The sequence below is a fragment of the Triturus cristatus genome, chromosome 12, assembly GCF_964204655.1.
Source record: "Triturus cristatus chromosome 12, aTriCri1.1, whole genome shotgun sequence".
Lineage (NCBI taxonomy): Eukaryota > Metazoa > Chordata > Amphibia > Caudata > Salamandridae > Triturus > Triturus cristatus.
The window spans coordinates 169,266,578-169,280,786 of NC_140595.1; the positions used below are offsets into that span (position 1 = coordinate 169,266,578).

The 14,209-nt window shown below is 46.7% G+C and overlaps 1 protein-coding gene across 2 annotated transcripts in view; it reads left to right on the forward strand.

Moving 5' to 3' along the window:
• Positions 1–8,592: 8,592 nt before the first annotated feature.
• Positions 8,593–14,209, forward strand: part of MTMR11 (myotubularin related protein 11) — a 219,382-nt gene continuing 213,765 nt past the window's right edge. The window contains exon 1 of one of the 2 annotated variants that reach the window (XM_085638448.1): positions 8,593–8,947. In XM_085638448.1, coding sequence (XP_085494574.1) covers positions 8,888–8,947 — 60 coding nt within the window. In that variant the 5' untranslated portion in view covers positions 8,593–8,887. Of the gene's footprint in view, positions 9,080–14,209 lie in introns of both variants that reach the window. The other variant, XM_085638449.1, reaches the window with a different exon arrangement.

Genomic DNA, 14,209 nt, shown 5'->3' on the forward strand with positions numbered 1-14,209 from the left:
TGCTCCGGGTTCCTTTCCAGAGTAAAATTGACGTTGCACTTAATGCTGGTATTCACACTTGTAGAGTTAGGCTAATTTCATTTTTATTGTTGTCTTTTTAAATTGGTTCAGATACATACTAGCATAACTTGTAATGTATACTTTTTATAATCAGCGATGAAATCATGTCTGTGGAATACTTTTGATGCTGAATTTTATTGTTGTTTTTAAATTGGTTTAGATACATATCAGCATAACTTGTAATGTATCTCTTTTTATAATCAGCGATGAAATCATGTCTGTAGAATACTTGTGATACTGAATTTTTATTGTTTTTAAATTGGTTTAGATACATATCAGCATAACTTGTAATGTTTCTCTTTTTATAATCAGCGATGAAATCATGTCTGTAGAATACTTTTGATGCTGAATTTTTATTGTTGTTTTTAAATTGGTTTAGATACATATCAGCATAACTTGTAAGGTATCTCTTTTTATAATTAGTAATGAAATTATGTCTGTAGAATATTTTTTATGCCAGTATCTTGTCGGCAAAATAAAGTATGATTGATTGTTATTGTTGTTGTTGAAATGACAGAGCGAGAACTAAATAATGGAATGAAATGTGGCCAGTGGATAGAATAGTTGAAGTGTTTCCACCCATCACTTAGTTTGTTTTTCTTAATGAGTCGCCTTCAATATCCTTGGTATGAGCAATCATGGGCCACACTCTGGCATAGGGACCGAGTCTGCACCTCACGGAAGAAGGTCCGCAAGCCTGCTACCTATCCGAGTTGTTGTGTTCAAGGTAAGTGGGAAGTGGCCTACCAGGTTCTGCAGGACTGTAGTGTTTCGGTGGTAGTGAAGAGGGTTTGTCTTTGGGTGGAGCCCAAGCGTTATTATACAGCATGCAAAAAAACACAAATTATTATCCTGGGTTAAGAATAGATTAGTCCAAGCATTTCCATCCAAAACTTTTGCTTTTATCAATGTAATTATTGTAATTAAATACAGGAGCCTTTTCAAGACCTGGTCTGTCCGCATTTATGTCCCATCAGATCTGGATCATCGGTATACAAAAAGGAGAACACCCATCCCCCCATTTTGTTTTCTCTGACTACTTGGAACCCTTCTGTTCTAATCTAGCTGATTTTCTCAATGGATCTCTTAGCTCTGCCACCATGCCTAAAATATGGAAACACAAACCTTCAAAAACCCTCAGCAACTTAGGACCCATATCCCTACTGCCTTACCCAGCCAAAGTGTTAGTAAAGCTAGTCAATTCCAACTCACTCAGTACCTTGAAGCCAACTCTCTTCTTGACACTTTACAAATCGGGTTTCAGAGCAGCCCATAGCACTGAGAAGACACTTTTATCGGCCACAGGCGACATTCGCCACCTTCTCGATCAGGGTCCATTGTCAACGCTGTTCCTTCTAGACCTCATGGCCGCCTTCAATATGGACTCCCATGCCATTCCACTCAGACACCTACATCATCTTGGCATCTGCTCCGTAATTGTGAATTGAGTCAAATCCTAAATACCTATATGATTCCTCCGACTGGGATTATAAAATCTTTTGGTTGCAACATTGTCTCTTATGTCGATGATATTAAACTCATTGTTTCCAACACTGAAACATACCAAAAACTAGGGTTAACGTCCCTGCCTGTGTGTGACCCATGTAGCAAGCTGGAGGAAGGAAACTAAGACGATCAGCGGAGATAAGACAGAAGTGATCCTGTTTGGCAAGTTGACCTCGGTTTGGTGTGAGGCATGGTGGCCCTAAGAGCTAGGTAAACTACCTCAGCCTGCAGCCTGCGGATAATCCTGGAAAACAACCACACCATGAGGGAGCAGATCACCTCTGTCTCCTCTACTTTTTTCGGAAGCCTCAGAATGCTTCGTAAAATATCTAATTCAGGCTTGATGTCCAGCCGCCTTGATTACAGGAACACCCTTCCAGGCCCAGGGGCCATACCCCCTGGTCAAACGGTTTGCCCGCATTTGTGCTATGACGCTGATCAGATTCTCGCCCTTAATTCTAAATTGAACCATCCAACAGCTACTTTTAATATGTTAGATCAATTTCCACAATGTTGCCCCCACTGCTCCTTACATCTGGAGACCCCACAGCGTTGTCGTAGTCTATCTCCTCGAGCAGTAATCCACTCTCCTTCAAGCTACATCCTCTTCAGCCTGAATTGCCGCTCCCTTCCCAAACACAAACGTGAGATTTTCGATCTCCTCACGGAAGAATCTCCTGACGCACTCTTCATCACAGAGACGTGGCTCCGTGATAGTTCTGGACCAGATATCGCAGAAGCTCTTCCTGTTCAATATGCGATTGTTAGACATGATCGCCCCAAGAAAATTGGTGGCGGTATAGCAATAATCTTTAAAAATACCTACAAATGCCATCTGGATCCTGTCCCGTTTTACGGTTGTGAGGCTGCGTTTTTTAAGCTCGCTCTCCAACCCAAAATCACTCTTTCAGGTCTACTAGTTTATCGCCCTCCAGGTCTTGGCAACGCCTGGCAGTTACAGCTCACTGAACTCATAGCTTCGGCCTTATCTACATCTAGCAACTTCTTCGTCATTGGCGATCTGAACGTTCATTTGGACGATCAAAACAACAACTTGGCCTGCAATCTTATTGCAGACCTTGCTTCCATGAACCTCAGCTTATCCAACAAGGGCTCCACCCATATAGGCGGTCACCTTTTAGACCCAATTTTTTTTAACAGTATCCATGTAAAGTGTTCCGCGGCGGTGCCCATCATCTGGTCTGATCATTTCCTAATTAAATTTACTGTCACAAACTATGTGAACACACCCACTTACAAACCTGATCCCTAAAGGTAGAGCACCCGCTCCCTGGTACAATGACTCTCTGAAAACCCTCAAATCTACCTGCAAACAGGCTGAGAGAAAGTGGAGACACGGATACTGCAACAACAATAAAATCCTCTGGAAAAAGTCACTCCGTGACTACAAATTCGCCATTGCAGAGAGTAAAGCGAATTACTACTGCTCTACCATAGCCAACGCGGCCAACAGTCCAAAAAGTATATTTCAGATCCTGGACAACATCTTACATCCCGACTGCGTTAAGAACCCCATTCCCCCATCTCAGTCCCTTTGTGACAGCCTTGCTCAGTTTTTTACTGACAAAATTGAGAACATCATCATCAATCTGGCAACGCCCCCGTCACACACTTATCCCACCCTTCCCGAAGTCAGCCCCGCCAATTCTGACTCTCTGAGGTCAGCCTGCCCTCCTACGAATAGGCTACTGGCTTTCCCCCTTATTTCTCAAACCGAGTTTGAAAAAGTTGCACAGGGCATCACCTCGGGATCCCCCCTTGATCCTCTGCCTCCGAAAATCTGGAAAGCATGTGGGCACGAACTATTTGACACTCTCCGGATGATTTGTAATCAATCCCTCGACTGCGGCTTCGTCCCCCGCCACTGGAAGCAAGCGCTTATCACCCCGCTACTAAAGAAACCCACGCTAAACCCAGAATGTTTATCCAACTTCCGCCCCATATCACTCCTACCTTTCCCGGTGAAGGTGCTCGAACGTTGGGTCAGTAAATGCCTCTCAGCCCACCTCGAGCAGCACCACATTCTGGACGAATTCCAATTTGGTTTTCGCCCAGCCCATGGCACTGAAATTGCTGTGCTCACTGCCATGGAGGAGCTTCGAATGCGCGCAGACAGGGGCCAAGCCGTGGCCCTGATTTTATTAGACCTGTCTGCCGCATTCGATACTGTCAATCATGGGATTCTGCTCGAGCGCTTGAGAGAGGCAGGGATCGACGGCACGGCCCTGATCTGGTTTCACTCCTATCTCAGCGAAAGAAAACAGGCCGTATCCCTCCCTCCTTTCCAATCGGTTTTTACCCCTGTCCCTCACGGTGTTCCCCAGGGTTCCTCTATCAGTCCGATTCTTTTTAATGTTTACTTGAAACCACTGGTCACGTTAATTAAATCACATAACATGACCACAGTAAACTATGCGGACGATACCCAGCTCCTCTTCTCTTGGGAAGGCGAAGATTCCATATCCTTGCAAGCCTTCCATGAATGTCTAAGAGACACTGCGAGCTGGTTGCATCAGAACTCCCTTCAGTTCAACGCCTCGAAAACCGAGGTGCTGTTCTGCCCTGCGAGTCGTATACCCCGCCCTCTGCCCGCTGAATTCTGGCCCCCGGAAAACTCCAACAACCCGTCACCTGTCACCACTGTTCGCAACCTGGGCGTCATGCTTAATCACCAACTGAGCATGGAAACGCAGGTCTCAAGAACAGTCGCTACCTGCTCTGGCCTTATGCGCTCGCTGCGCAAGGTCTTGCCTTTGCTACCTGCCTCCGCCAGAGCACTAGTAGTCAGGTGTACTATTCTTAGTCGCCTCGACTACTGTAATGCCCTGCTGCTTGAATCTCCTGCGACACTACTGGACAGACTCCAACGAGTTCAGTCGGCAGCAGCCAAACTGGCTCTTGGATGGACCAGGAGATCCTCGGCCACCGCTGCACTGGCCGAGCTGCACTGGCTGCCTTTGAAGCAACGCGTTGCCTTCAAGGCCCTCTGCCTGGTCTTTAAGGCACTACATGGTGCAGGACCCAGACCTCTTCAACGTCTGTTCTCTTGGTACACCCCCATCAGAACACTCAGGTCCACAACTGCCTGCCTTGTGAGAGTGCCCAGATGTAAGAAGGCCAGGACGGGGGGAAGATCGTTCAGAGTAACTGCAGCCAAGCTGTGGAACAGTCTGCCTGTCGATATCCGCCAAATCCCCCATCTCCTCCCCTTCAGGAAACGAATCAAAACATGGCTCTTTCCTTCACCCCTTTAGACCGGCCAGCCACAGTCTTTTCCCCCCCCCGGCAATAAACCCCCGGAGTAGCTACCAGCGCCAGGATACCTGCCAGGTGACAGCCGCGCTCTATAAATATTTGAAATAAATAATAAATAAATAACTACTCACAGAAAAGAGAGTGGAAAAAATTCGACCCTGCTGCTTTCAATAAAATTCTATCTGATCTTAAGCCAGAAAATATATTTGCGTCCAATGATATGGATGGGTTAGCCAGTGCTGCTAATGACTGGCTCTCGGAAGCCTTAAATACCTGTCTTCCCACTACCCACAAGAAAGGTATTATTCACAAAGCCCCCGCGCCCTGGTACAATGAGACGCTCCGTCTGCACATATCAAAGTGCAAGAAATTAGAACGCTTATGGAGGAAAGACTACTCATTTACATCGGGTACCGCTTATAAAACTGAGCTGAAATGCTATCATAAGGCGTGTGCTACTACCAGAGCCAGCCACGTCAACAAATCCATAAACGAAGCAATAAATAAATCAAAAACCCTATTTAACGTGGTGAAAGAGCTCGCTGGTTCACAGACCACGGCAACACCTCCCCAATTGTCCAACACGCAATGCGATGAGCTTGCCCAGTACTTTATTTCTAAAATTACAAACATACATCAGGACATTCTCGCTCAAAGCAAAACCCAAGTTCCCTCCATTTCCCCTCAGACCAGTAACGTGTCCATGAACTCTTCTGGGTCACCTCCACCGCTACTGTTAGCCTGGCCTGATCTCTGTCCGATAACTCTTTCAGAAACATTGAGCAAAATCAAGTCAGGATCCCCGCTGGACCCTTTGCCCGCCCCGATTTTACGCTCTCTAAACTCCTCGCATTTAGCCACCATCTGCAAAATGCTAAACAACTCATTGGATACTGCTATTGTTCCTAGCTGTTGGAAACATGCCATGGTCACCCCGCTTTTGAAGAAGCCACTAGCCGATCCCAAAATATCCGCCAATTACCGTCCCATTTCTTTACTACCGGCATTTTCAAAAATCTTGGAACGTCACATCCATGCCCATCTTTCAAAATTTGTAATTGACAATAACCTGTTACATCCTTCCCAATAGGGATTTCGCCCCGGTTTCTCTACAGAGACGACCCTATTGGGCGTCACGGACAACCTGCGTCTGCTCTTGGATCGAGGAGAAACAGTTGCGCTGATCTTACTCGATCTCAGCGCAGCTTTTGATACTGTGTTACACAGTATCCTTCTCAAATCCCTCGCGGCCATTGGCATTGGAAACAAAGCATTGGACTGGCTCGCATCCTTTCTGTCTGACCGCACTTTTCAAATTTTCTCCAAGTCTTCGTCCTCTAAGATGTTATCCCTCCCCCCATGGGGTACCCCAAGGGTCTATCCTTAGCCCTCTCCTTTTTAATTTATATGTCACACCTTTGGCTTATGTTGCACAAAGTTCTGGATTAAATCTTTATTCTTATGCTGATGACTCACAAATTGTTTTTTCACTGTCTCAAATTCATCCCACAACCCCCTCCCCGTTGCAAACTGGACTCAGCAAAATATCTAGATGGATGAGCAATAACTTACTCAAGTTAACCGGCGGAAAGACGGAGGTCCTGATTTTTGGCAACAAACCTGATCTCTGGAACCTGAGTCACTGGCCCACTACCATGGGTCCTCTTCCAACTCCATCTGAACAAGTGCGCAACCTGGGTGTAATTATCGACAAGGGACTATCCATGAAAGATCAGGGCGACAGAGTCACAGCCACCTGTTTCACCATTCTACGATGGCTGCGTAAAATCCTCTGGATGCTTCCCAAAAACACCCAGAGATCTGTTGTGAATGCCTTGGTGACCTCCAGATTGGATTACGGCAACGTGCACTATCTGGGGTCCTCAAAGACCGTCACAGGGCGCCTTCAGCTGGTACAAAATGCTGCAGCTCGGCTTCTCTGTGGCTGTCATAAACGTGACCACATCACAGAACGCCTGAGAGAGCTGCATTGGCTCCGTGTTGAAAACCGGATAAAATGTAAAGCTTTGAGCTTTATGCATAAGATCAAAACCCCGATCAGCACCCCTCTACCTTCAGGCCCTTGTCAGCCCCTATCTTCCTACTCGGGCTCTCCGTTCTTCATCCCATCATCTTTTTAAGGTACCTAAGTTCAAACTTACCAGAATGGGCGGTAGTAGCTTTGCGAACTTAGGACCCAGACTGTGGAATTCACTTCCACTGGCACTACGGATGGAAAACTGTCACATGCGATTTCGCCGAGCAGTGAAGACCTGGCTCTTCGATCTCTGAATCTTCTGCCTGATGTTGTCAATCTGTCTCTTAGCGCCGGGAAACCCTCAGGGGTAGCTGTTCGCGCTCAACAAATTAAATTAATAAATTAATAAATAAATGCATTCCAGAGGACCTCCTAAGTATATTGCAAGTTGTACAGAAGGGTTCTCAACATCCGGCTTTCTCCTCAACGGCTCCCCTCCTCAAGGCTGCCTAGTCACAAACATGCACTTCTAGGTGACTCTGTCGCATGCACACACCGCTTTATGGCACTGGCCTTCACTATCTGAGAAGCAGGGACACCCTATCCAAACCGGCGAGAGCTCTCCTCTCCAGTAAACTTCACCTTGCAGTAGTTCCAAGCATCCATCACATGAGCACTGGAGGACTTTCTTACTCTTACCTGGTGGCTCACAATTGGAACCTCCTCCCCACGTTCTACGTCTTATAGCGGTGTTCTTATTTTCAAAAAGAAGCCGTTATAACTGCCGCTGTTGCGTATGAGATTTTGCAACCACTGCGTTTTCTGCATGATTGAGTTTGCCTCATTTTCCACATAATCCGTCATCTGCTGCATAATTTGCAGATTTTAACAAAAAAAATCTTCTACCTCTAATAGATCAAGAGTTACTAAAAAGACTGCAATACGTTGCTGTGCAGGTGAAGCCCCTTTGCAATGGTTGGCTTGTCACCTTTCTGTTACTTAGTGCAGTATTTGGGCGTTAGACTGGTACAATTGCTTTATGTGAGTGTTAGACTGGTACTAATGATGTGAAACCTTTCCCCAGCAAGAGTTATCCGGGGTAAAAATGACAAAGTAGGGAAGTAATACTATCACATTAAGCCGCATAATTTGTCTTTTCTTGACACATAATTTAGTCAACCTTTTGTCCTCCGCTGCCCTATAATTACCGTGCCCCTGAACATAGCATAAGCAACCCAGCACTACCAAGCCACTGCCTCTATCGACAGAGGGGCCATGGAAGTAATGGCTGAGATGCTGGACTCCCTGAATGGGTTTTCCAGATGGTATAAGAAATTAACACTGCAGCACTGAACTTCAGCCTGTAGCGTTTTCAAACTGACAGGTTTCACTTGGGAGTCTAGCACTGCCCAGCCGCCGTCCCTTTCCACAGAGAGGCCAAGGGATGAATGGGCGACAGGTTGAACTCCAATCAATTGTATTTGACGCTCGCCGGTGGTTAGTGTGGTAAAGACCCCACTCTCAGGCTTTGTGAATGTCATGTTTCATCCTCTCTCCGTATCCACCCCTTTCTCCAGAGTTCCACAGCGCCAAGATGCGTTTCGGCGTGCGGTGTGCGCTACACAAGAGCAGTCTCTCACTGGCAGACGTGGGCTCTCCCTCCACATCATCGTCGCTCCTTGAACAGTTCCCTCCCTCCTGCTGACTGAACGGGGAGTGAGTGAGATTAACACCCCCACCCCCTCAGCTCTGCAGAAAACACGCACACACACACACATCACTTCTACAAGGTCCGTGACGGGGAGTGAGCGCGAGGAGGGGGCGCCGGAGAATGCCGGAGAAAGGGTTTAAAAGCTCCCACAAAAATAATCCACCGCCTCCCGTGGCAGCAATGCAGACACCAGCAGCAAGGGCAGCAGGCACAGGACGGCAGCCTCCTTTCAGCAGCAGAACAAAGTAACCTTTATATCCAGGCGGCACACACACCATGGGCTGGGGCGGGAGCGGGGCTCCCACTCCCTGCAGCGGCACTCAGTAACCTGCCAGCCCGGGTGCAAAGGTCCCAAGATGTTATCAGGGTCCAGGAGCTCGTTCGACGTCAAACAGCACCAGCCGGGGCAGTATATGGTGAGCACAGACCGGGCCAGCGATATGGGCAGTCTACTTGTTATTCGACCACTCGTCTCTTTCTATTTGTTTTGATTTTTTTTTTTTTGCATCACTGAAGTCTTCTCGGACCTGCTTATGTCGGAGAGCTGGGTAGGTACAGTGAGTGTGAGAGGGCGGCTTTTTGTTGCTGTGGGTGTTGGGCAGTCAGTCCTGTCGCTAAAACGGTTTGTCTACGCGCTGTTTGATCCGGGTGTCTGGAAAGATTTGATTTCAAAACCGGTCTCGTGACGGGTGCGTAGGGCAGTCGCCTGGCAAGTGAAACTTTCCCGTTAAAAAAACAACCCACAAAAAAACCGTTAAAAGTTTTGTTTGGAAGTTGCGTCGTCGCCACTAGGTCTGCTTCTGTCACGATGGGATAGTTGCCTGTAGTGGTATGACGATAGTTATCGACGATGCTGAATCTGACACACATGGGGCCAGCGACTTCATGGGTATTGACCAAGGAGCTGTTCGTATTGCCAATTTGACTGTCATACTTGCTGAGTTGGTGCTGGATCTGACCTCCATGAAGTCATTGTTCAGCGTTTGACTCATGAAGTTTTCATTACCAGGTCTAACTGTCAGGAGACCAACGTGGAAATAGTTGTTAATGCATCTAGCGCAGAAGAAGTCCTCGTTGGCAAGTACAACTCTTGTGAAGTCAGCCATACCCGGTGTGACTCTGACAAACTAGTCATTTCAGTAATTGACTCCTGTGAAGTTGTACGTCAAACTTTTAGGATATCAATTTGGAAATTGTTGAAACTGCATCTGGCTCGGAAGGAGTCTACCTTGGCAAGCATAAATCTTGTGAAGTTAGCCATACCCAGTGTGACTCTGACAAACTTGTCATTTCAGTAATTGACTCCCATGAAGTTGTCATTACCATGTCGAACTCTGAGGAGATCAATGTGGAAATAGTTGAAACTGCATCTGGCTCGGAAGGAGTCTTCCTTGGCAAGCACAACTCTAGTGAAGTTTGTCAATTCCCCCATGACTGTGACGAACTTGTCATTTCTGGGAATGACTCCCATGAAGTCGCTCTTTCTGAATCTGACTTTCATGATGTTAGCGTTGCCAGGCCTGACTCTCATGAGATCAGCGATGATACTGGGTATGACTCTCACAAAGTTGTTCTTCCTTCTGGTGACTCTGTAAGATCTATGTAGTTAATAGGTTTGATCTTCATCAAGTTGTTGATAGCGGGCTGATTCACATGAAGCCATGGTTCAGGGTTTGATTAACATGACGTTGGCATTACCATGACCTAACCCATGAGAGCCAAATCATTTATGGGTCTGGCTGTCATGAATTTGTAGTTGTCGGGTATAACTTTCATGAAGTTGTCATTGACACGAAGTCTTCTTAACTTGGTATAACTGTAATGAAGCTGTTGCTGGGTGTTAATCTCACGAAGTTGTCATTACCAAGCCTGTCTCTCATGAAGTCAACCTAGTTAATGGATGTAACTCTCGTGAAGTCGTATTTGCTGGATACGACTCTCATGAAGTTCACTTGATTGGGCATTACTCTCACGAGGTTGTCATTAGCAGGTCTGACTCTCATGAAGTTCACATGGTTATCCATTACTCTCATGAGGTTGTCATGAGCAGGTCTAACGTTCATGAAGTTCACGTGGTTGGGCATTACTCTCACGAGGTTGTCATTAGCAGGTCTGACTCTCATGAAGTTCCCATGGTTGTCCATTACTCTCATGAGGTTGTCATGAGCAGGTCTGACGTTCATGAAGTTCACGTGGTTGGGCATTACTCTCATGAGGTTGTCATGAGCAGGTCTGACTCTCATGAAGTTCACATGGTTGTCCATTACTCTCACAAGGTTGTCATTAGCAGGTCTGACTCTCATGAAGTTCACATGGTTGTCCATTACTCTCATGAGGTTGTCATGAGCAGGTCTGACTCTCATGAAGTTCACGTGGTTGTCCATTACTCTCACAAGGTTGTCATTAGCAGGTCGGACTCTCATGAAGTTCACATGGTTGTCCATTACTCTCATGAGGTTGTCATGAGCAGGTCTGACTCTCATGAAGTTCACGTGGTTGGGCATTACTCTCATGAGGTTGTCATGAGCAGGTCTGACTCTCATGAAGTTCACGTGGTTGGGCATTACTCTCATGAGGTTGTCATGAGCAGGTCTGACTCATGAAGTTCACGTGGTTGGGCATTACTCTCATGAGGTTGTCATGAGCAGGTCTGACTCATGAAGTTCATGTGGTTGGGCATTACTCTCATGAGGTTGTCATGAGCAGGTCTGACTCTCATGAAGTTCACGTGGTTGGGCATTACTCTCATGAGGTTGTCATGAGCAGGTCTGACTCATGAAGTTCACGTGGTTGGGCATTACTCTCATGAGGTTGTCATGAGCAGGTCTGACTCTCATGAAGTTCACGTGGTTGGGCATTACTCTCATGAGGTTGTCATGAGCAGGTCTGACTCATGAAGTTCACGTGGTTGGGCATTACTCTCATGAGGTTGTCATGAGCAGGTCTGACTCTCATGAAGTTCACGTGGTTGGGCATTACTCTCATGAGGTTGTCATGAGCAGGTCTGACTCATGAAGTTCACGTGGTTGGGCATTACTCTCATGAGGTTGTCATGAGCAGGTCTGACTCTCATGAAGTTCACGTGGTTGGGCATTACTCTCATGAGGTTGTCATGAGCAGGTCTGACTCATGAAGTTCACGTGGTTGGGCATTACTCTCATGAGGTTGTCATGAGCAGGTCTGACTCATGAAGTTCACGTGGTTGGGCATTACTCTCATGAGGTTGTCATGAGCAGGTCTGACTCATGAAGTTCACGTGGTTGGGCATTACTCTCATGAGGTTGTCATGAGCAGGTCTGACTCATGAAGTTCACGTGGTTGGGCATTACTCTCATGAGGTTGTCAAGAGCAGGTCTGACTCATGAAGTTCACGTGGTTGAGCATTACTCTCATGAGGTTGTCATCAGCAGGTCTGCCTCTCCTGAAGTTCACATGGTTGGGCATTACTCTCATGAGGTTGTCATGAGCAGGTCTGACTCATGAAGTTCACGTGGTTGGGCATTACTCTCATGAGGTTGTCATCAGCAGGTCTGACTCTCATGAAGTTCACATGGTTGGGCATTACTCTCATGAGGTTGTCATGAGCAGGTCTGACTCTCGAAATTCACGTGGTTGGGCATTACTCTCATGAGGTTGTCATAAGCAGGTCTGACTCTTGAAGTGGATGCATTTAATAGGGCTGACTCTCATGACCTTGTTGTTGCTGGTGTTGACTCCCATGAAGTCATTGTTGCCAGGTCTGACTCTCATAGAGTCGTATCAAGGTTTTTCCAGGTACGACTCATGAAATCACTGTAGCCCCCTACTCTCAATAACTTATCCTTATAAGTTTTGACTTTCAAGAAGCTGTCGTTGCCAGTTTAGACTTTCATAAAGTTGTCATTGCTCACTATACATTTTATGATGCTGTAATCACTCAACCTGACTCTCAAGAAGTTGTTCTTTCAAGTTGTGCTCTCATTAAGTCATTTTTACGAGGTGTGATCTCTGTATCTTATTCTTGCTAGGTGTGTCTCACATTAGCCCCTTTTTGCCAGCTGGTAACTCTTATAAGGTCGATCTTGCCAGGTGTGCATCTCATAAAGTAGTTCTTTCTAGGTGTGTGTCTCATGTAGTAGTTCTTTCCGGGTGTGACTATCATACAGTCGTTCTTGGCTTCTTACCAGGTGTACGTCTCATAGAGTAGTTATTTCCAGCTGTGACTCTCATAAAGATTTTCTTTCCAGGTGCGTGTCTCAAAAGTAGTTCTTGCCAGGTGTGACTCTCATAAAATAGTTCTTGCCAGGTATGTGTCTCATTAAGTCGTTCTTGCCTGGGGTGTGTCTCATAAAGTAGTTCTTTCCAGTTGTGACTCCCATGAAGTCGTTCTTTCCGGGTGTTACTATTATACAGGCATTCTTGACTTCTTTCCAGGTGTCTGCTCGTGAAGTCTTTCTTGCCAGGTGTGAGTCTCGTGAAGTTGTTCTTGCCAGGTGAGTGTCTCATGAAGTAGTTCTTTCCAGGTGTGAGTCTCGTGAAGTCTTTCTTGCAAGGTGTGAGTCTCGTGAAGTTGTTCTTGCCAGGTGAGTGTCTCATGAAGTAGTTATTTCCAGGTGTGAGTCTCGTGAAGTCTTTCTTGCCAGGAGTGAGTCTCATGAAGTTGTTATTGCCAGGTGAGTGTCTCATGAAGTAGTCCTTTCCAGGTGTGAGTCTTGTGAAGTCTTTCTTGCCAGGTGTGAGTCTTGTCAAGTTGTTCTTGCCAGGTGTGAGTTTTGCAAAGTCTTTCTTGCCAGGTGTGAGTCTCGTGAAGTCTTTCTTGCCAGATGTGAGTCGCGCAAAGTTGTTCTTGCCAGGTGAGTGTCTCATGAAGTAGTTGTTTCCAAGTGTGAGTCTCGTGAAGTTTTTCTTGCCAGGTGTGTGAGTCTCATGAAGTCTTTCTTGCCAGGTGTGTGAGTCTCATGAAGTCTTTCTTTCCAGGTGTGAGTCTCGCGAAGTTGTTCTTGCCGGGCGTGAGTCTCGTGAAGTCTTTCTTGCCGGGTGTGAGTCTCGTGAAGTTGTTCTTGCCAGGCGCACCTCACCACAAGTCGTTGTGGGCAGGCGTCTGATTATGTCGTTAGTGCCAGGTGTGACCCACATGAAGCCACCGTTGCGGCCCTCATAAGATGGGCGTCTTTGCGGTGCTCGACTCTGTGCGGTAACGAAAGTGAAGCGGTTTCCTCTTGGCGCTGCGACCGAGAGAAAAGTTACGTAGATGCGCTTCCGGGAAGGTTTACGTAACGTTTATTTCAGACTAATGTTTAGCAGCTGAGACGTAAGATGAAGGAAGAACTGAGAGGTTTGAGAGAGGTCGAGGAACGCCGAAGCAAGTGCATCTTTAGAAACGCCGTGGAAATGTTCTTTCTCATAAATCCCTCCTCAAATCGCTGTTGCAAAAGATAAGGTGGATTACGCAGCCCTCTTGGTCGCGCCATACCTTCCTTTTGATATATTTCTAATGTTCCTGGGGGGAATGCCACTGCATTAGGAGATTGCACAGGTATTCCGGAGGCAGTTTCATCGCGATGGTGATGCAGAGAAGCGGACTGTCGCGATATGCAGGCCGTAGTCAGATTGGGATCACAATTAGGCCCGGGCACTCCCAAAAAAGTGGCCCACATTCGCAGATCGTCCCTTTCATGGACCACCATCTGTTAGTCTCA